The sequence below is a fragment of the Tasmannia lanceolata genome, unplaced genomic scaffold (genome assembly GCF_043159265.1).
Source record: "Tasmannia lanceolata isolate RefF3 unplaced genomic scaffold, GAP_Taslan_0.1 ptg000007l, whole genome shotgun sequence".
NCBI lineage: Eukaryota > Viridiplantae > Streptophyta > Magnoliopsida > Canellales > Winteraceae > Tasmannia > Tasmannia lanceolata.
In genome coordinates this window covers 16,288,718-16,311,335 of record NW_027518684.1, presented here as the reverse complement: position 1 = coordinate 16,311,335, position 22,618 = coordinate 16,288,718, and the positions used below count along the sequence as shown (strand labels likewise).

Here is a 22,618-nt window from a genome sequence, read left to right as displayed (position 1 = left end):
GAGATAGATCTTAATTAGCATTGATAGAATGATAGTGTTTCGAGAGGGGGTCTACCTTCTACACATTAAAAAGTCAGGGGATCTAGTCGTTGAGTTTGAAACTATAGGGTAATTGTTGAATTTGTCAGAAAGTTGAGGGGTGTAACTATATTTTTCCCTACAAATTTTTAGTAACAACATGCATCAAAACTTCAATTGCCTCATCGGGCTAAAAAGTGATCTTGTGTGGCTGCTCTCTCATGCAACAACCAGCCGTGAAATGCCTTAAAGCGAAACTCCCTAGCAAATCGTGAATAATTATCTTTTCATAACAAGAATACCCATAATATTTTGATGAAATAACAAACATATATTATCATTTGTCAGCAAGGAAAAATTTTATTGGAATTTTTTTTCTTTCCCTAGAAAATGACTTCCTGCGTGGAATCCTCTTCTCCAAAGCCGAAAAATTCCCCTGTTTTCTCAACCCTACAAGACTCTGGAATGTTCTTTCCGTGAAAGTTCAAAAGGCCAACTCAAACTCAAGAGTCAAGACTGCCAAACCGACTTATAATTTGATATTTACACCCCAAATTCCTCTTGAAGCTTAGCTTACCGAGACATTGGCTTTCTCCTGCAATCCCTTTCTCCTCTTCTCAGAAGGTACATAATCTATCATTGGAATTTCTTTTTGTTATGATTTTTGTTCTTATTTTTAGTGACAATCTATGATGAGATCCTTGCGATAAATAGAACTCTTTCTGCTTTCATGTATGCCTTATTGTGAATGCTCAGAAGAGAATATATTACTATCTTCATGCATGTAATCTTTTATGTGTTGAATAAATACTCAATCCCTTGATATCAATTTAGAATCAAATGTTGAATTCTTTGTGACCCACAAAGATTTGGTTGATGCCTTTGTGATATAGGTTAAGGGTCCTATCTATTAGATTATATGATTTTACGATTGATGCACCCATTATTTGGACATTAGTGCTTAAACTGTGTGATGAGATGAGGGATTGGGTTATCCTTGATGGGTTCACTTTTGGGGCTAACCCATCTCCCTCTAACTCAAAGGATCACATTGTGAAAATTTTCCTTTGGCCTTTCCTATTTTCATTTGATGACTTGGGTAGCAAGGAAAACACTGTATCTCTTTTATTTTTTTTATTTATGAATAGCAAGGGATAGGAGGGAACATTGATTTGAGTGGACATCTCTTGGCAATTATTTGTTGTTTCTCAAAGGAGTTCTTTAAGCTAGCATCAAGTAATTTCCAATTGGTGAGAGTTTCACACAAGTTGGTTCTTCTCCCCGGCTTGACATTCATTATCTGAAATCATTGAAGCTTAATTTCAATGGAAGCAACATAAGGGAGTGTAGTCTTTTCGAGAATCGGGATGGCTATAGTCTTATCTGGAACAAAAAGGGATTGATTTTACTTTTCTGTTATTCACACACACAGAGATTGAAGCTCTCTTGGGTGGGTGGAGCTTTTCATCCGTGGATTATTTAGTGTTACGCTTAACCCTTTTATGTTGTTAGTAATAGTGATTTCTTGGTGGTGCTGCCTAATAGGCAATAGTATAAAGAAATGCCATCGGAGAGTTTTATTTTTCTCTCAGGTCCGTTTGGTTGTCACTAAAATCGTGCATCCCTGGGAAATAGGTGGAAACTGACGTCATTCTCGTATTACTAGGGTGTATATTATGAAATCTAAGGGTGAGATATTTTTTATTTTTCAAATGTTTTATGCCGTAATTCTGTCTTAGTATGGAGGGCCTTATCAAGCCACTCCGATATGACAACGGAGGTGAGTACATCTTTCGTTCCTTTGTTTATTTCTTTCAGGAGCACGAGTTTGCTTATCAATTTTCTTGTCCCATACACCCCCTAACAGAATGGGGCAGTTGAGTGTAAGAATACGTATCTTATAGATGCTACTCGGTATTTGTTATATGGTATGCATGTTCCAAATTCTTTTTGGTCAATGGATCTTCTTATGACATGTTACCTGATTAATCACTCTCTCTCGTACCTTACAGGGTCATACTCCCTTTCAAACCCTGCAAGCTCTTGATCATTGTTTTTTGGTTGAACCTCGTGTCCTTGAATGTGTGTTTTGTCCATGACCTTCGTCTTACTAGCACAAGCTTGATGATACTGATGTCTGTTGTTTCTTTGTTGGATACTCTAGCTTTTTCAGGTCTATTGGTGTTTTGATCCTTGTTCTCATCAGTTTTATACCACCATGGATGTTACTGTTCATGAGTACACACCTTATGTTTTGCACGGATCTAATCTTCCTATGCCTGAGAGTGATTTACCTATGTGTCTGCCCGTTACTTATATTATTGCTCCAGTTCCATCTCCAGCACTAAGAATCGCACCTCCATTTCGGGAGCTCATTACTTATATTCGCTAGACAGAATTAGCATTCCTCTCTCATGATTCTCCCTCACTCCTCCGTGAAGGTAGCTCCTTTAGGTATCTCACATTCTTTACCTGATTCCCATTCCTTATACCGACCCTCATGTTGATCTTCTTATTGTGTATGACCTTGACTTTCCTATTGCTCTTCGCTGTGTGTGTGTGCGCGCACGCGCGTGTTGGGGGGGGGGGGGGGGGTTGCCAATGTGTATCTGAGCTTGATTTGCATATTGCTATATGGTTGTCTTCCTGTTGTGTCGACCTTCATTGCTTATTGCTCTTTGCAATGGGAGGGCTCCAATGTGTATTTGACCTTGATTTTCCTATTGCTCTTCACAATGGAGTGGACCAGTGTGTTACTGCACATCCTCTTGCCAACTCTGTGTTTTATCATACCATTTCTCCGTCTTACAAAGGCTTTCTCACATCTATTGATTTTATATCTATTCCACGTATCGCTCATGCTACTCTAAGTCATCCTGCATGGAAGGGAGTTGTTATTGAGGAGATGGGGGCCCTTATCACAATCATACGTGGGATCTGGTTTCTCTTCCTCTTGGAAAGAAACATGTGGGGTCTTGATGGTTCTTTGCAGTGAAGCATCACTCTGATAGCACTGTTGACAGGTAAAAGGCACACCTCATTGCCTGTGGCCTAGCCTAGAAATATGGTCTTGACTACAATGCCTCTTTTGCTCTTGTGGCATAGTTGGCATCAATTCGGATCCTTTCAATTACTTCCGACCAGAGTTGGGCTCTTCACCAATTTGATGTAAAGAATTCTTTCTTGCATGAGACCCTCACATAGGAGGTGTATATGATTCCTCCACCTAGCTCTCTACTTTAAGAGGAGGATTGGAAGGTTTCTTACCTTCATAAGTCTATGTATGGTTTGAAGTAGTCACCACGAGCATGGTTTCATTGTTTCAAAAGTGATGCGTGACTTGTGATTTCACGAATTTCAGTCGAATCATAACTGTTTTTACTTTATCAAATTTGGTTGGGCAATTCTTCTAGTATGTTGATGCCATTATTCTCACTGGGTAGGATATCACCTTTGTCATCCATGTGAAATGGGATCTTGGCAGGATTTTTGAAGCTAAAGACTTAAGCAACATGAAGTTCTTTCCGGGTCGTGGTGTTTCTCAATCTAGTAAAGGTTTCTTTCTGCCATGGAAGTATGCCATTGATCTCCTGAAGGATACTGGAATGTTGGGATGCAAACTATCCGTATTGCATCTGACTTAATCCTTCATGGGCAAACGAAGCACATTGAAGTGGATGTCCACTTAGTCAGGGAGTAGATATGTGATGGATCCTTGGTGCTTTTTTATGTTGCATCATCACATTAGTTGGCTGATATCTTTATTAAAGTTGTAGGGTCTTCTCTTCTTTAGGATACAAGTATCAAGCTGGGCATGTTCAATTTGTATAGCCCAGCTTGGGGGACTGTTGTCATGTGTTATGTACATCTGCTATGTATGAGTTGCGTGTGTTTTGTCCATATTATTGTTTCCCCTTTAATAATGGTAATTTAGTCTTTGTAAATGCTTCTCTCCGATGTTAACATATGGTGAAGGTGAGTCTCTCCTTATGATTTTCATTACAATCTCCATCTCTGCTTTATTTTTTATTTTTGTCAATTACCCCTCTTGACTCTATCAAGCGCCAATATTTTCACCAAAGCAATTAGTCGAAGTCAGAGAGTATTTATTTGTTCCATGCTGGGTATTAGTGATGTCCATACTCCAACTTGAGGGGAGTGTTGGAATCATGTAATGTGATAGGGCCCATCACTTGCATCACTTATGTAATATATAAGTGATTCGTTGAAGCCATGTTAATAAATACAAGTTTTAGTGTTGGAATCATGTAATGTGATAGGGCCCATCAACTTGCATCCATGGGCTCAGAGCTTTAACTGTTATATCTGAACCTCTCTAATTCCTTGAAGAAAATATAAAGGAATTGGAGAATGAGACGAGGGGACAGGACAAGACAGAATGAAAAGGCCACCAGTGAAAATTTATGTAGTTAAAGGTAATAGGATGCCAAGCAAGAGAGTTAGAAAAGTTCAAATAAAAATCAAAACATGCAAGCTTAATATACTGGGAAAAGTTCAGTTTACAGAATCCTGCATAGTGATAATATTCATGTGTTGATTAATCAAATACAAGCAAATCACCAAGCAAAAAGTATCTAAAACTTCAAAAAACACAACCATCACAAGCAAATCATAATCTGACTCACCATCTTCTATAGATTCTACTCAGACACCGTTGTTCGGAGAGGCAGAACACTTTCAACTTCATTAAGGCGGGAACTCCTCTCAGCAACAACCTTTGACATTCCAAACATCTGAAATAGGCCCAGAATATCCAATAAAAAACAAATGAATTTAAGCCAGTCTGGAAAGAAGATGCATATAAATAGCATCTCATGTATGGGTTCTTGTGGGTGGCAAGTTACTACTAACCTTTTGAATGGTCTTCTGAAAGCATGTTTTGTGTTCATCCATAGAAGCATGAACAAATTCATCGATGTGATCCCTCAAGTCGGCCAAGAAACTGCTGTCCTCAGATTTCTTCTTTCGACAAGAAGTTACAGTGGCAGTTGACACAGATGATGGTTGAACTACAGATTGAGTTTTCTGGGACTCCATCCTATTAGCACTTTCTGTATCCTACCAGAAAGACATGATGCCAATATAAAGCCTATTATCATCATACCAACATAAAATGTGAAATTTTAACTAGTTATAAAGCTAGGTAACATAGAACAAACACATTTATCAGTGTCAAAGATGGACCAGAGGAGTCAGAACACACAACATGACAACACTAGAAGCCCAGTTGAGACACACAAACAATTTGTGGACAAACTGTGTCTATCCATTTTTCCCCATTTTTCCCTCCACATTTGGATGGGTTAGGATGATCCTATGAATCTGATTTTTTGTGGACACCCTTTGTAGGTAAGGGCCTTTGAAATGAATGTCTTGGATGACCCAAACAATGTGGGCCCCCATTGTTTTTAGCTTGACCGAGTAGATAAGCTTATCTACTCGACCGAGTACGGTCACTTTTCCGATATATATATATATATACAACTGTTCAGGATTTTTTCCATTGGTTTGTACAACTGATAACAAATGCAAGACCCATGATACATAAAGTGGATGACAATACCAGCATATGTAGATGCACATTTATGGGAAATAAAAATCCCAGGCCCCTTTTACAGCATGTCCACCAACTTACATGTGTTTGTCTCGCAATTTTTCTTAAGGCTCCGTTTCTTTCAACGCAAAATTTTGCTTTGCGCCTCTACTTCAAAGGAAATGGAGCCTAAATGCTGAAAATGAACTCCACCTTTTTTCCAGTTCTTCTCGTCTCTCCGAACTTTTGTTCCTCTTTCTCCCGTGATGTTTTCCATCATATCACTGCATCCAAGCTTAAGTGGCAAGAGCAGGACCTTACTAAACCAAGACCCCAAAATGGAAGGAAGCTTGAGGGTGGACGGGTAGCCAGAGAAGCCCTTCACAGGGTTGTGCTCATCAGAAGGCAGAGAGTGAGATAACCATCTCTCTTTTTCCCCCTCACGAACACTACCATCTCTCTGCTTTTTTAGGTAGACTTCGTATAGAAGACGACGTCACAAAAGCTTTGTTTTATATTCTAAGAAGAGGGGCGTAAGATCCCACATTGGAAAGGGAGAGAAGATTGCAGGGCTATATAAGTGGATTCTCTCTTTCCCTGTGTAAAGGTGTTTTCAGCATCCCCAAGGTGTGGGGCCCTGTGGGGTGGGCCCGACACAGTAGTGTTGCTGGAAAACAAAATCGAGGGTAGGAGACCCAGAACCGAACAATATTTAGAGTGGGGTCAGGGTGTGACATAATGGTATTAGAGCTGGACCTCCCGCGGTACGGTGAGCCAGCGAGGGAGTGGACCCCGAGGAAGGGGGAGGTGCCAGCGAAGACGCTGAGCCACAAAGGGGGTGTATTGTAAGATCCCATATCGGAAAGGGAGAGAAGATTCCTGGGCTATATATGTGGATTATCACTCTCCTTATGTAGACACGCTTTCAGCATCCCCAAGGGGTGGGCCGCTGCGGGGTGGGTCGGGCACAGTACTACTGCTGGAAAACATAACTGAGGAGGGTAGGAGACCCAGAACCTGACAATATTTACACCGTGGGGTCGGGGGGTGACGCGGGGAAAACATACCTCAATAAAAGACAAGAAGAAGAGCAGTGTATGGTGTTGTTTCAAAGAGAAAATAATAGAGAAAAAAGATAAAACTACTTCCATAAACTTCATGTTGACTACCTGACCATTATTATCATTCAAAAGAAAATTACACCTGGCCTTTATTACTCCAAAACTTTGTCACATGACTCACAATTAAAGACACTTTCCAACTTTAAACAAACCAAAAAGACTATTTTGAATATAATTCTAACATAGAGTTTATAAACCCAAAAAAATTCCGAATATTAAAATAAGTCACCAATATTAATGATTTTCTCCGTCAAAGGCCATCTTAACCAATTCATAGAAGTAATGACTGGATTTGCGCTATATCAATTCCCTCCTAGGTGGAGAAAATGCAATTCCGGAAAATTGATAACCTGGCAGATTGTCTTCAAGTTTAAAATTGATAACTATGGAGAGTTGTTTCCACCGATCGAGGCATTCGGAGTAGAGATCCATACCGTCATAAATCCTCCATGGATCATGGTTTTAAATTTCGGTTTCGGTCCCAATTTCGGCCTTGGCGGAAACCAAAATTTCGGCCGAAATCCGGTAATAGGAAAAAAGTAAAATTTTATTATATCTGGTAAACTCGAAATTTCGTGAAATTTTGGTCTCAGTTTCAACCAAAATCCGAAATTTCAGTATTTCGGATTTCGGTCGAAATTTAAAACCATGCCGTGGATATACATCAGAACCATTTGTCAAAGTATTATCCTAATAAGCATATCATCTTCTTGAAAGTTCATAAGAGCATTATTAGCTATGATTTGTGGACACGGACACGAGTGTCGCATGTCGACACGGACACGGCAAACCCCCAAACTTTAGAAACGGGGACACGGCTAAAATAGAAAGTATATGTAATCATGATTTGTGGATATGGATTCCCGTGTCCAGTTTCGACATGGATATGAGTTGTCTAAATGAGGTAAACACAATATTCAATTAAAAAACAGAATGTCACACTTGACACGGTACAAAAACATGTCAACACACCCACATAACACTTTCAGCAATACAAGTAAAAGTGTCCAAAGGAAAGTCGACACATTTGGACACGCGAGTCGTGTCGGACATGTGAGTCAGCAATAAATTCGAAGTGTTGGCCAAATCATAGATTATCAGTAATGTGTTCAAAAGCCATTTCTTTGAGAAATCCAATAAAAACCATTTATTATGTTTTTTTTTTTTTTCCAAACAAGTAAGTGCAGTAAAAAGATAAGAGGCAAAGCCTATACAGAGAGCCAAACAAACAAAGAGATAAAAGAGAAAAAAAACCATATCATTCAAAAAAAAGAAAACCCCCATCAAGCTACAACTCAAACCATCAACGAAGAACAAGATACACCAAAATTTGCCAAAGGACTCGCAAAGGAGTTTCCTTCAAAACCTTGATCAATATTTCCTCAATTTCTGCCAAGATTTCCATGGACATGATTCGTTGAAGCCATGTTACTAAATACAAGTTTTGAGATTGAACCTGCTGCGATAGCAATTATGTTGTAGCTGTACTAGAATAGAAATCATAAATTTTGAAATTAAATTCAAAACCCCAATAAAACTACTTGGGGTTTCAAAGAGAAAATAGTAGAGAATAGTAGAGAGCCCGATATGGTGAAAAAATGGACGTGTATAAACCTGCACAAATCTGTCCATTTTTTGCCCCCACAGTTCATAGGGTTAGGATGATCCTATCGAGCTGATTTTTTGGGCACACTCTATCTATGTGAGGGCGCATCAAATGAATGCTTTGGATCTCCCAAACAATGTGGCCCCAACTGTATTTTTAAGGTAGGGAGTAGATAAGTGACCGTACTCGGTCGAGTAGAGAAGCTTATCTACTCGGTCAAGCAGATAAGCTTATTTACTTGGTCGAGCTAAAAACAGTGGGGGCCCATATTGTTTGGGGTGATCCAAGCCATTCATTTGAAAGGCCCTTACCCACAAAGGGTGTCCACAAAAAATCAGATTCATAGGATCATCCTAACCCATCCAAATATGGAGGGAAAAATGAACAGACACAGTTTGTCCACAAATTGTATGTGTGTCTCAACTGGGCTTCTAGTGTTGTGTGTTCTGACTCCTCTGGTCCATCTTTGACACTGATAAATGTGTTTGTTCTATGTTACCTAGCTATATAACTAGTTAAAATTTCACATTTTATATTGGTATGATGATAATAGGCTTTATATTGGCATCATGTCTTTCTGGTAGGATACAGAAAGTGCTAATAGGATGGAGTCCCAGAAAACTCAATCTGTAGTTCAACCATCATCTGTGTCAACTGCCACCGTAACTTCTTGTCGAAAGAAGAAATCTGAGGACAACAGTTTCTTGGCCGACTTGAGGGATCACATGGATGAATTTGTTCATGCTTCTATGGATGAACACAAAACATGCTTTCAGAAGACCATTCAAAAGGTTAGTAGTAACTTGCCACCCACAAGAATCCATACACGATATGCTATTTTATATGCATCTTCTTTCCAGACTGGCTTAAATTCATTTGTTTTTTATTGGATATTCTGGGCCTATTTCAGATGTTTGGAATGTCAAAGGTTGTTGCTGAGAGGAGTTCCCGCCTTAATGAAGTTGAAAGTGTTCTGCCTCTCCGAACAACGGTGTCTGAGTAGAATCTATAGAAGATGGTGAGTCAGATTATGATTTGCTTCTGATGGTTGTGTTTTTTGAAGTTTTAGATACTTTTTGCTTGGTGATTTGCTTGTATTTGATTAATCAACACATGAATATTATCACTATGCAGGATTCTGTAAACTGAACTTTTCCCAGTATATTAAGCTTGCATGTTTTGATTTTTATTTGAACTTTTCTAACTCTCTTGGTTGGCATCCTATTACCTTTAACTACATAAATTTTCACTGATGGCCTTTTCATTCTGTCTTGTCTTTGTCTTGTCCCCTCATCTCATTCTCCAATTCCTTTATATTTTCTTCAAGGAATTAGAGAGGTTCAGATATAACAGTTAAAGCTCTGAGCCCATGCATGCAAGTTACCTTCTATTGTTTTTTTTTGGGAATGATATTATGAGAAGCGCAGGGAGTGTTTTTAAGTTAATGTGATCTCCAAACTAGGTTTCCTCAAATGAAGGGTCTAGATCATGCTGAAATCATGTGCTCGGGCCAAGTCATGCTTCTCATCTATCTATGTCCTTTATGTCGCTATTTATAATCTTCACAAAGCAGTGGCGAGACTAGAGAAGTTGTGAAGAGATTTCTTGTGAGAATAAAAAGACATAGGTAAGTAGTTGGAACATTTGATCAAGAAAAGCTTGCTAATCAAAATGTAAATGAGAGATAGAGCCATAGAGGGGCAGGAAACATCATAATAAGAACAAAACGTTATTGATTTGGCGATGACTAACATTCAATAGTGTCACTCCCCTTTTCAATAATGGCACTCCTTCGTTTTGTCCTTTTCCAATTAGCTATTGATATCGTTATAATTCCCAAACCACTAAGAACAGCCAATTAAAAAAAGGCTACTTGTATTGGCACTACCATGTTTTAATAATTGCACAAACTCGGCTTGTCTTTTCTTTTTTGTAGGCTTCTGAGAGCTTTTTGGGAACCGTGATAACTATGACAGTCGTTTGAATAATAAAAGACAAGATTTGTTAGTGCAATTATCAAAACATGGCAGTGCCAATCCATATTTTCTTGTATGAGTAATGCCTAATTTTTAACGTGGCCTTTTCAGGGACTATTTTATTTTGAGCATCTAAAATCTCCAAAGACAAAGGAAAAAGAAAAAAAAGAAGAAAACTAAGAAGGGAATTGCTATATGCAGTCCCCATTTTAATAACGACACTCCTTTCTTCATTTTGAGTCCCCACTCCCCAAAAGGAGTGTCTTTATAATAATAATAGTAGTAGGGTACTTAAGAATGCAGTCATCGAAACAACATCTAATCTCCAAAGACAGAGAACACAATGAAAAGCAGGCGTGCAGCATGGGTTGGGTTGGATTGTGTCGAGGCCAACCCTAACCCAACCTGAGATAGCATTCCCTCAACCATTACCCAACCCAACCCAATCCGAGCCTTGGATTGAGGATGGTCAACCCTAACCCAAGCCGCCTCTAAATCTCTCAACCCTAACCCAACCCATCTAACTTGAAATTAGGTCGGGTTGAGTCGGGTTCTTCTTGCGTAAAACAGAAAAATCTAATTACCCAAAGAAAATCAAGATAAAATTAGAGGATGGAGGTCGGGTTCGGGTTGGGTCAAGTTGCCAAGGCCTAACCCTAACCCTAACCCAACCTGAGGAAATGGCAACCCGACCCGAGCCAAAATGGGGTCGAATCCGGGTTCGGGTTGAGACTGACCCAAGTTGCACCCTATTGAAAAGGGCCAAAAAGCGGTATGATCCCCTTTTTAATAATGACACACCCTATCGTAGGCCAGAAATTCCCATCTAATATCTAGCAGTGAAGCAGTTTCAAGCAGAGACAAAGAAAGAGAGATAAGGCAAACAAAATCCAAGGGGAGAATGCCCTCTAATCCGTCTTCCTCTTCCTCTTCCTCTTCTTTCAAGGTAAAATACAGGAACCTAGGGTTTATAACACGAGACGAGACTAGTGAGACATGAGTACAATTTTCATCTTATCTCTTGTCTTTCTGTATTTCCAATGAATACTTTGTTTCCATTTTTGATTCCTCAACACATTTCTTTTGAATCTGTTTTTTTTTTTGTTTTGATGATTAGTAGATAATCCTGGGATCTTCATCAGTGGCTCGTCGAAACATTTTATCTGAAATGGGATATGAGTTCACAATCATGGTTATGTTTGTTTTTTTCTCATCTTCTTTCAAACATTTTATCAAGCTTTTTTCTAACTGGACTCATGCACTGCAATGTCTGATTTAGACTGCAGACATAGATGAGAAGGAAATTCGAAGGGATAAACCCGACGAATTGGTAATGGTTCTCGCGGAGGCAAAGGTATATGCATCCTTTCTCTTTAAGAATTGAACAATTTTAATGAAATCTTTGATTTTTTCTTTATGTAATGTCTTATATTGCTTTTTTTTTTTTTTTGAATGGGCAAAGGGCTTCTTTACTCATTGTTAAATCAACATGTCCCAATGAATACAATTATGCAAACCCTTTTTTATATTGTAACTTGTAAGTAGCAGGGTACTTATTGTTAGAGTAGGTGAGATCTTGACCATTGATTGTAAGGAAACCTTGACCGTTGGATTCGGTTTTTGTAGACTAGGTAGTTTGGATTGATTAAGAAACTAAGCTAGATTTTGTAGTTAGGATTTCTATCCTTATCACCTTTTTGTTGCTGCTCAAATCCCGGGGAGTGCACAAAGGGCTAAGATGTGCTGGGTCCCTCCCTCTATCTTATCTCGATGGTAGGGAGGTTGCTCTAACCTGTAGCTTGCACCCAGACAAACGGTTAGGGGCACCCGGAGTGTGAAACTCTGGGGTAACCCTTCGACACTCAAGTCAGATAGAAGCAAATAGAATGATAACTTAGCACTAAAATCTGTGTGTTACGTTGGGTTTGAGGTGGAGGGTTCCCTTTTATAGACGGGGGTTTCATATTCCAGAGCACGATGTGACGGGGTTGGCGCCGTATTAATCGTTGATAAAAGGGTGCCAATATCTGTCAATGCACGACCACTATGGGATGAGGGTGATTGGAGGCTTTTGGGATGTGGTATGGCTATTGGCGGTGGTTGGTACAAGGAATGAGGGCGATTGAAAAGTTCTGGCAATATCCTTAACTTGAGCAGGTGCCAGATGGGACATCTACCCTAGGGAGTGCTCATGCTAGTGAGTTGGCGGGCAATGAGAGGTCTCATGTTGTTAGTGTACGGGCATGTGTTGTTGACCCGACGTGCTCCAAGGTGGCGATGTGCTAGTGATCTGGCGGACGATCTGTTGGATGATGGTGATGGGATCTCCCCTACTAAGGGTCAGGCACTCGGCTGGAGGCAATAGGGTCCCAGCCAACCGAGGGCTTGCTTTTCCTCGCGAGGATGACGGGACCCGGGTGATTCCATCCGGCCGCGGGTCTTGACATCAAGGATATCTCTCCCTGTGTGGAGATCCAGGGGCTTTCCGCTTCTATGGGTCCAATGCCACGTGTCGTCATCTGGTCGGTTGCTATATTTTACTCTCAACATAATACCCCCCTCCCCACTTCTTTGAGCTAGTACGGGTTGAAGTAGACTATGTGAATTGGGCGATGTCTTTTCGACAGCCGCCGACCAGATGTGGGGACTCCTTAGCTGATTCTTTCCGTTCATGGACGTGTTCGTCAAGAGGTCCATAAGGGAGCGTGTAGAGGACGCTTCACCTTTTGTTTTCGTAATTTATTGTGATTGGCGGGTTTCGTGGGATTTAGAGCATTTGAGCGTGCTCATGTACGCTACTTAAGAGTCCGTGCCTCGGCCTTCGTGCAATTGTGACGTAATGACTAGTGTTGACAGTGTGTAGTTATGGTGGAAGTGAGTGGAGTCCACGTGTCATCGATTGGAAGAAGGGAACAGGAGCGCTGCGATCCGGTTCGTTGAGTCGGTCGGCAGGGGTCTGGCTCTCCCATGTCATCCTTTCATTTCCGCTTCTAATCCTGTTGCAGTTGGTCTTTCACTACTCTGAGTGCGCTGCTTGATGGGGTTTCATGTGGTCTTTTGCTCTTTTTTTTTTGGAAGGTAACGAAAATTTATTAATATGAAAATAGGTACAAACAAGGTGGTCTTTTGCTCTCATCCTCGTCAGTTGGTCACTTTCTTGTTCCGAGGCCTTCCTCTTTTCGTCATGGTGTCGGGCGTGTCTGGGACTTCGGAGTCGGGATCTGACAGGGGATCTCAGGTTCAAGCTAAGGTTAGCGACGCGATGTCCAGGGCTGTTCATTATTCGGGTTTAACCGAAATAACCGACCGAACCGAATTCGTTCGGTTATTTCGGTTCGGTTGGAAGATCAATCGGTTCGGTTTCGGTTTTCATGGATGCCAAATTTCGGTTTTCGGTTTCGGTTTCGGTTATCTCAAAAAACAATTCGGTTAACCGAAATAACCGAAATAATGATAAAAATCATTATTTTTTCAAAAAAAAGTGTGATACGGGCACTCCAAATGATGATCAAAACCGTCCATTTGATTGATCACAACTTAATTAGGTTGTGCTCCAAAAATCATTTCGATTGGATGATCCTAGCCCTCCGATCAAAACCAAGATTTTGCATTTTCCCTCTTTTTTTCCCACTATTCAGTTATTCAGTTTATTCAGTTATAACCGAATAACCGAATTTTTAATCGGTTCGGTTTCGGTAACCGAAATTATTTCGGTTATCAAATTTCGGTTATTTCGGTTCGGTTATAACCGAATAACCACCCCTAGCGATGTCCCCCTGAGATGTCCGCCTCTTCTCTAGCAGCTGGCGTCTCCCAGTCTGGTGTGCCAATATCCGCAGTGCTGTGTGTGGCTACTCCTACCACTATCAAGTGGCTTGCCGTGTCCAGCGAGGATTAAGAAGAAGTCGAAGGTGGAGAACATGAAGTCCAACGGACTTTTGCGGCCTTCGGCAAGAATCCTAACCCATCCAAAAGTGGAAGGAAAAATGGACAGACACTGTTTGTTCACAAATCTGCCTATTTTTTCCCTCCACTTTTGGATGGGTTAGGATGATCCTATGGATCTGATTTTTTGAGGACACCCTATCTAGGTAATGGCCTTTCAAATGAATGCTTTGGATCACACCAAAAATGTAGGCCCGCCCTGTTTTTTGCACTCGAGTGCTGGAACAGTTTTCCCTATATATGTAAATCTAAATGAATCTTACGATTTCCGTTTCGATGCTAATCAACCCCAATTACGATTTATGATTCGATTCCTATTTTCAAAACATTGCATAGTGGGATGTACCTGGACATGCATTGCAGGTCTATTTCTTAATATCTCGGGAACTTGATTGCACACATTCAAACTTGAATAGTTGCAGTTCCCTTTTTGGCAATGTTAATGATAACTTTGGTTTTTCATTTAATAAAAAAAGATTAACATCCATTTCAAAAAAAAAAAAAAGATTAACATGGTTGAATTCAAGCCAGCTATATCAACTTGGTTTTGCTGGGCACCAAGTCCCGACTTCAATTTTATGGAAAATCAAGTAAATGATTGAGTTGGACAAATTTTTGTAATATCTGTGAGTTTCTCATTGACTCCACGGCTCTACCCATTAAACTAGGGATTCTAAAGGTTGGTTTCTTAACCATCCTCCATTTTCCATTATTTTGAAAGATAGATTCTACAGCACTGTAAGACTAAGAAAGTGGGGATGGTTTTTTAAAGCCAGCCTGTATGATGTATTATTTGTTGCCCGTTGTCAAGCTTATCTATCCCTTAGTTTCATTCACGCATAGCATTAATATACCTAAATTCTAACTCTTCTAGTCTTCATTGTTAAATATGTGCCAACGGTTGTTGTTCAATCTCTTTAGTGCTTCCAACGTCTTTAGTTTGTGACTCCATAGTTTGTTTGTCTTAATTGCATTATGTGTGATTTTGATTTTAAATTATTTACTTCAGTTTCATGGAAATTTCATTTTAGGCAGATGCCATCATTTCGAGGCTCCGGACCATTGATTACAAGATGGATGCTGAACCAACACTCTTGATTACAGCTGACATAGTAATCCTCAATTCCTTATTGTTATCCCCAGTTCTACCAATGGTGTTTCGAGTATAATAATGAGGATGCTTCATTTTCTTAAAAATTGTTGTGGCGTACTTGTCTCAGATGCATGTTTGATCTTGTAAATATTATAGTACGTTTTATATACCCAGAGGATTTTCTATATGCAAAAATCACTATGGTTAATTTATGTTTGGGGTTTTTGCAAAAGAAGTCTTCTACGTTGCTTTATTTGCAAAAATAGTCTTTTAGTTTCACAATTTGCAAATAGTCATCACATTTCAGTGAATTTTGCAAATCAGGCCATGCCATCCCTTTGTGACCAAAATACTCACGATGAATTTTGAATCAAGGGTGTGGGAATATTATTTCTATATATACTAGCATTCTTGGCCCATGCTATGTATGGGTGGAAAAATGGGCCCACCCCATCAAAACTTGAGGTGTAAAATGGTGGGCCCCACCCTATGCATGGGCTCGGGTGTAGATCGTGGGGCCTACCCCATCAAAACACGAGGTGAAATGGTAGGCCCAACTCGATGCATGAGTTTGAGTTGAGTTGAGTTGGTGGGACCCACCCGATCAAAACATATTAATGAGCATCACGAGTATTTTGGTCTTTTTATTGGGTAATTTTCGTCTTTTACATGTAAGGACAGTCTGGTCTTTTTGAGTAAAAAACAATCCACCGTGGATATTTTGGTCACAAATTGGCCATGACATGACCTGCTTTGCAAAATTTACTCAAATGTGAATGTGATGACTCTATTTGCAAATTGTGAAACTAGAATACTATTTTTGCAAATAAAGCAAAGTAGAAGACTTCTTTTGCAAAAGCCCCTTTATGTTTTTATTATAGAAATATTTTAATATTAAAATGTAGTTGCTTGAACATATATGGAATTTGGGTTTCAAAATGTTATTACCAATATCAGCAAATTGATTAAAATAAGTTCAACTACAATAATTCACATTCTATGTTGTCTGAATTAACAGATCTGTGTTCAAAAACTGTAGTTATATGATCTTACACATATTGGGTATCTTTTTGTCTTGTAAACATATTTGACTGTGATAGTAAACATATTCATGGATGCTGATTTAGTTTTTTTGGAAGAAATCAAGCTTATTTGATGTCGTATCTTAGTACTAGAATATAATTGAATTTTAGGTGGTGGTACATGAGGGGGAAATCAAAGAAAAGCCATCCAGCAAGGAAGAAGCACGCCAATTCATCAAAGGTTCGTTTAATGGGTTTCTCTTTTCTGTTACAAGGGTTGGTTGGGTATACGGCAAGTTGTAATACTCCGACATTGTTTGCAGGCTATTCTGGGGGGCATGTATCAACAGTGGGATCAGTACTTGTTACCAACCTCAAGACAGGCACCCGAAGAGGAGGGACAGATACTGTTGAGGTAATCTTTGGTCATACTCATTTCAGTGCAACCAACACACAATTTATGTTGAAAATATCTCCGATATTTTCAAAATATAGCGATTTTATTGCGACATTTTGATAAAAAGACAAAATCCCGAAATAATCCCAAGAATTTTAAAAATATAGCAATATTTTCATTTACGATGATAATATCATGATAATTTTACGGTATTTTGACGATATTTTTTTTCTTAATTTATATATTTTTATTTATTTTTAAATAATTTTATTTTTATCTTTTTTCCCAATATAAACCCAAGAAAATAATACAAATTTAATATATCCCGAGATTTTCCCTTGTTGAGAAAATTCTGAGAATGATTTTTTTTGAATAAGGCAGTTTTTTATTAAAAAACAGAACCGAGATGGTCCTGAAGAGAAACAAAGAGAAGAGAAAAATTACAATAAGTCAAGGAGGAAGATGATCAAAACACTCTAAAACTGCCCTAAAAACACCTCCCCTGGCTAGGGAATCTGGTTCAGCATTGGCTGATCTCCTAACATGGTCAAACACAATAGAAGAACCCTGAACCAGATCCTCAATCTCCTTGAAAAAAGGCAAAAATCTCCAAGGGGGAATCGCTTTACCCGAAAGCCAGCGAATTACATTTAAGGAATCCCCTTCCACTATAATTTTGTCAAAAGCCGATCTATCCAAATACTTGATCCCGCTATGGACAGCTCTGACCTCTGCTTCATTTGAATCTGCTACTCCGATAGGACCCAAGTTAGCCCAAAGAACTTTCCCTTTTTCATTTCTACATAAACCCCCAATTCCTGCTTCTCCAGGGTTACCAAGGGACGAACCATCGAAGTTAAGCTTCATTAGCCCATCTGAAGGAGGTTGCCAATATTGGATGATTTTCACTTTGCTGACCCCTTCCTTACAGATGATTGCCCATCCTTCCCAAAGGTCAAAAGCTGAAACAAAACGAAACAAAGGGAGGCTCCGAGCCCAAGATATAACAGCAGCTATCAGCTTTACATAAATCCAATAGGGAGACCTAGCCTCTCCTTCAAAGACTCGCGCATTCCTCTCTTTCCACAAGAACCACCACGTAGCCAGAAGGCACATCTTCCAGAGGATCCTGCCTTTCTTTCTCCATGGATTCCACTCCCAACTCCTGATGAAGTCATCCATAGATTTGGATGGGACCCAACAGACCCCAAAACGAGTGAAAATGAGACCCCAAATGCCTCTAGCTACCTTGCAATGGATGAAAAGGTGATCTATTGATTCGCCATCAGATAAGCAGAGAGGACAATGATCTACCAACCACATTCCACGCTTCCTCAAAAAATCCATTGTCTGAATACGACCACTGCAAACTGACCACCCAAAGAAAGCAACTCTCGGCGGACAATAGAACTTCCATATTGAGGAAGATAAAGGCTCCGCTATACTAAAAATCATGTGATGATAAAAAGTTTTAATTGAAAAGAAGCCAGAAGGGTTCCAAATCCATATTCGTCTATCTGCGCCCGCTTTCTTGATGTAGCAAGCTTCTAATAGAGATAGGAATCCTTGAGGATAATTTAATTCTCTATCAAAAAATGCTCTTCTAAACTTGGGAGTCCAAACCACTTTCGCATTCACTCTTTCAAAGCAGTCCTTGACCCATGCCCCTTTCTGAGACGACACCATAAATAACTCAGGAAAAAGCTCCTTGAGAGGCACAGCCGAACACCAAGGATCCAGCAAAAAACAAATCCTATCCCCCACATAGACTTTGAAACGAATGCCTTTCGTAAAAAGAACCTCCACCTTCAAAATATCCCTCCACACCGAGACACCTTTGAATTTATAATTGTCAGCAGAGCACCTTGAGAACCCATACTTACTTCCAATAACTCTAACCCACAAAGAAGACTGTTCTTCGCCAAACCTCCAAAGCCACTTTCCCAATAGAGCCTTGTTAAAACCTTGAATCCTCCTAAGACCCAATCCTCCATTTTTTATAGGGAGACAAATCGCACTCCATTTAACCAAAGGAATCCCTTTTGATGAGCCCGATCCTCCCCACAAAAATCTTCTCTGGATTTGCTCAATTCTCTGAGCTACACTCACAGGACATTTAGAAAGAGAGAGAAAATATATCGGAATATTTGATAAAACTGCCTTTATGAGAACCAACCTACCACCTTTGGATACCAAGTTACGCTTCCAGGTGTCCAATCTTCGCTCAATTCTGTGAATAATGGGGATCCATAAATTTTTGTTTGGTCTTCCCACTCCTAGCGGAAGGCCAAGATAAGAGGCTGGAAGAAAATCGAAGGCACAACCCAGGATACCTGCAAAGGAGGAAGCGTCACATTCGGGAACATTGATCGCATACAGCCTGAATTTCGTAAAATTAGATCTTTGGCCCGAGACCATCTCATAACACCTTAAGATTGCTTTAAGATTTAGAATCTGGGAGACAACCGGAGGGCAAAACAGGAGAGTATCGTCCGCAAATTGAAGAATCGATACTTCTACCCTATTGTTGCCTATTAGAAACCCTTCGAAGAGACCCAACTCACTTCCTTTTTTCATCAATCTGCAAAGGGATTCTGCTACTATCACAAAAAGAAATGGAGACAATGGGTCCCCCTGCCTCAAACCTCTAGTCGATTTGAAGAAACCTTTGGCAGAGCCGTTGATCAGAACAGAGAACCAAACAGACGCTAAGCAATTTCGGATCCACCATCTCCAACGGCCACCAAAGCCCATTCGACCCAACAGATAATCTAAAGCTCCCCAGTCCACCCTGTCATAGGCCTTCTCCATATCAAGCTTGCATAGAATCCCTCCTTCCCCATTCCTTCTGTAATAATCGATAGCTTCATTAGCTATCAAAGAGCAATCAAGAATTTGCCTCTTACTTATGAAAGCGCTTTGACAGTCCGAAATAATTGATGGTAAAACCACTTTGAGACGATCCGCCAAAACCTTGGCAAGAACTTTGTACAGGCTACCCACCAAACTAATCGGACGAAAATCCGAAACTTTTGACGCCCCTTCGATCTTTGGAATTAGGGAAATAAAAGTAGCACCTGTCCCTTTGTCAAGAACTACTCCCTCAAAGAATTCATGGAAAAATCTTAGTAAGTCAGATCTAACAGCTTCCCAACATAGTTGAAAAAAGGCCAAACAGAAACCATCTGGACCAGGAGCTTTATCTTTCGCTAGAGAGAACAAAGCTTTCCTAATTTCCTCCTCAGAAAAAGGAGATTCCAGCCAAGCAGATTCCTCCAAGCTTAAACTGTCAAACGGAAAATCCTGAGAATGATATTTGTGACTTAGTGCACATTGACTGTCTTGGCTCAAAAGATGGAGTTTGAGTTATTGACAACTAGTAGGTGAAGTCAATGAAAAATTGCTGATTTGATAAGAGACTGGAGTAAGGACTTGATACCCGGAGTGTAGCTAAACAAAGTCGTCTCTGTCCAGCCCATAGCTGATTCGGGGTTTCTTGAACATTGCTTCCAGCTAGTAGACTGCAATTTCTGTGAGCGTTGGCTAGCCACCGTATGAACAAAAACAAATCTACTTGTTGAATTATTACATGGGAGAAAATTTTACATTTTTGTTGTTATAATTGACTAAATAGATAGAAATATTGTTATTTTGATGATTAGGTCTAGGTGGATGTAGTCATCAAATTTACTCATGTATGGTGAACTGATTGCCTGGAGAAGTCTTTGTTTACCTGCAATTCCAGCCTTAGGTCAACCTTACTAAAATTAACTTGGAAACCATTTATAGTCCATGTCAATCAATTTTTGGGTAATTTATGCGTTGATGTACAATTTTCTTAAAGTGGATTCTGGTTAAACCATAAATAGTTTTTCGTGCCTGTGTAATTTCACCATAAGATTTAAATTGTAACTCTGATTTTAGAGAACAAAGCATATAGAACCTCCATGCTTTCCCAGTGACCTTCATTCCCAAATAAACCATTTATTGATTATGACAAATTGCAACTCAGTTATCTACTGGCTATTCTAATTTCTCTAGTGTATGCATTATGTATGACTTTGGAGTAATCTTATTGTGATACTTTGCAGGTCTATTTCCATGACATACCAGATGAAGTCATTGACAATATGGTAATTACAAAAGAGAAAAAAAAATGCTTGTTCTCGCTATACATAGTTCTTTTATCCATTGATGAAGGGGTATTATATGCTGCTTGTGCTTAGATCGAGGAGGGAGTTGTTCTCAACGTTGCTGGTGGTTTACTGCTTGAACATCCGTTGACGTTACCCTTTGTGGAAGCAGTGGTTAGTTACATGTCCCTTCCTCAAACTTGCGCATAGCTGTTAATGACCCTGCTAACAAATATGGTAATTAATGGTTTTACAGGTGGGGGCAGCTGATAGTGTAATGGGTCTCTCCAAGGCGCTTACGGAAAAACTTATAGAGGAGGCCCTCTAAGCGTGCTTAATTTGAGCTCCATTTTTCGACTTCATCTGTGCTTAATCTGAGCTCCATTTTTTCGGTAAATGTCTATAAGAACAGTTTAGCTTCTAATTTACTTGGTATGTTAGTTGGGGCTGAACCAACAACCTCAAGGTTGCTACTTGGAAGCACTACCTGATCTAGTAATTTTCTTGACCCCTACTCATTTGCTCGAACTCTCCGAAATCTAGAATCTATTTTATTTACAACGAAACATCATTCAACTCAAAAAATATGAAAATTGAGTTTTGGGCATAAGTTTACAGAACACAATTCCTGATTCTTGATTGAAGAATGAGAATCAAGGAGAAGCTTTGGATTTTGCAAGCCACAAAATGAGAGAAGCCCTGCTTAGAATGGTTGCTGAGCACCCCTTACTTTTCATTGCTTCTTATTTTGCATTTCTGATTGGATGCTTAATTTTTTATAAATATCCTAAAGAGGAATACTTTGGTGCTAATCATACTGTAGTGCAGACCATTTAAACTTGATAAATGAATGGTTGGATGGTCCATCTAGATCTTCCATCAAGTAGGCCCCACTGTGGATTGTCCATAGCCCAACAACGGTTCTGATTGGAAGATCCTGACAACCCAAAATGCCATAAAAACAGTAATTAAAATAAGAAATCTAGCCACCATTAGTTATAAGACCCACCAACAAAAACTAAAAAGATCAAAGTTAGATGTAACATTCTAAAAAAATGGCCCAAGAATGAGTGCAATGATCTGACTGTCTAGATCATTCGATCAAATGCAATACCTAAGCTAGATGAGTACTTACACCGATCAGATCACGCATCTGTACACCAAGCACAAACGTATAACTAGATAATTCCTCTATATGATCCTTAATACACCTCATTATCTCTAATTTCAACTTATAGCTAGATTCATACACCTTTGATTTTTCTACAAATGACCTTTAATTCCTCTGAGAACTCAGATTACAACCACAACCCACATCATTAGCATCCTTCTCTCGCACGTTAACAGAGATTTCGAAATGAAAAATGGGACTTTGTCATTACATAAGAGTCATCAGTGCGTGGTAAAAGAAACAACATTACCCTTCTGGTTTTCTATACATGAAATAATGAAACAGGCAAAGATTTTCAATTTGAGGATCACGTACTGAGAATCCAACTCCACTCCCTCAACTATCACATAACTTGAAAATGTACACCGGTGCTTGGGTAATGAACGGGAAGAATTCACATAGATACCAGAAGAGTTCTCTCCTTATTCTTCACTGTAAACAGACTATGAAATCTGCACTTTCAAACAATTTGAACCCTGAGTTATTAAATCCGTGGGACGAAATATTTTGTTCCGAACTGAAATCCAGAACAGAATGGCTATATTTGGCATTTCACTCTGGATTTTGTTAGTGATTTTGGAT

The 22,618-nt window shown here is 39.6% G+C and overlaps 1 protein-coding gene across 7 annotated transcripts; it reads left to right on the top strand.

The window, feature by feature from the left end:
- The first annotated feature begins 394 nt into the window (after positions 1–394).
- Positions 395–21,379, top strand: LOC143882102 (uncharacterized). Of its 7 annotated transcripts, none has more exons than XM_077385508.1 (9): positions 395–642; positions 11,396–11,467; positions 11,555–11,629; positions 15,252–15,332; positions 16,507–16,576; positions 16,659–16,750; positions 20,824–20,865; positions 20,959–21,039; positions 21,122–21,379. In XM_077385508.1, exons 2-9 carry the CDS (start codon positions 11,444–11,446, stop codon positions 21,191–21,193), a joined length of 537 nt encoding a protein of 178 aa, XP_077241623.1. In that variant the 5' UTR covers positions 395–642; positions 11,396–11,443; the 3' UTR covers positions 21,194–21,379. The 7 variants fall into 7 exon arrangements, with proteins under 7 accessions (XP_077241623.1, XP_077241619.1, XP_077241620.1 ...); XM_077385504.1 differs by lacking the exon at positions 395–642 and adding an exon at positions 11,064–11,221; XM_077385505.1 differs by lacking the exon at positions 395–642 and adding an exon at positions 11,077–11,221 and having other exon boundaries at positions 11,393–11,467.
- The last annotated feature ends 1,239 nt before the right edge of the window (positions 21,380–22,618 follow it).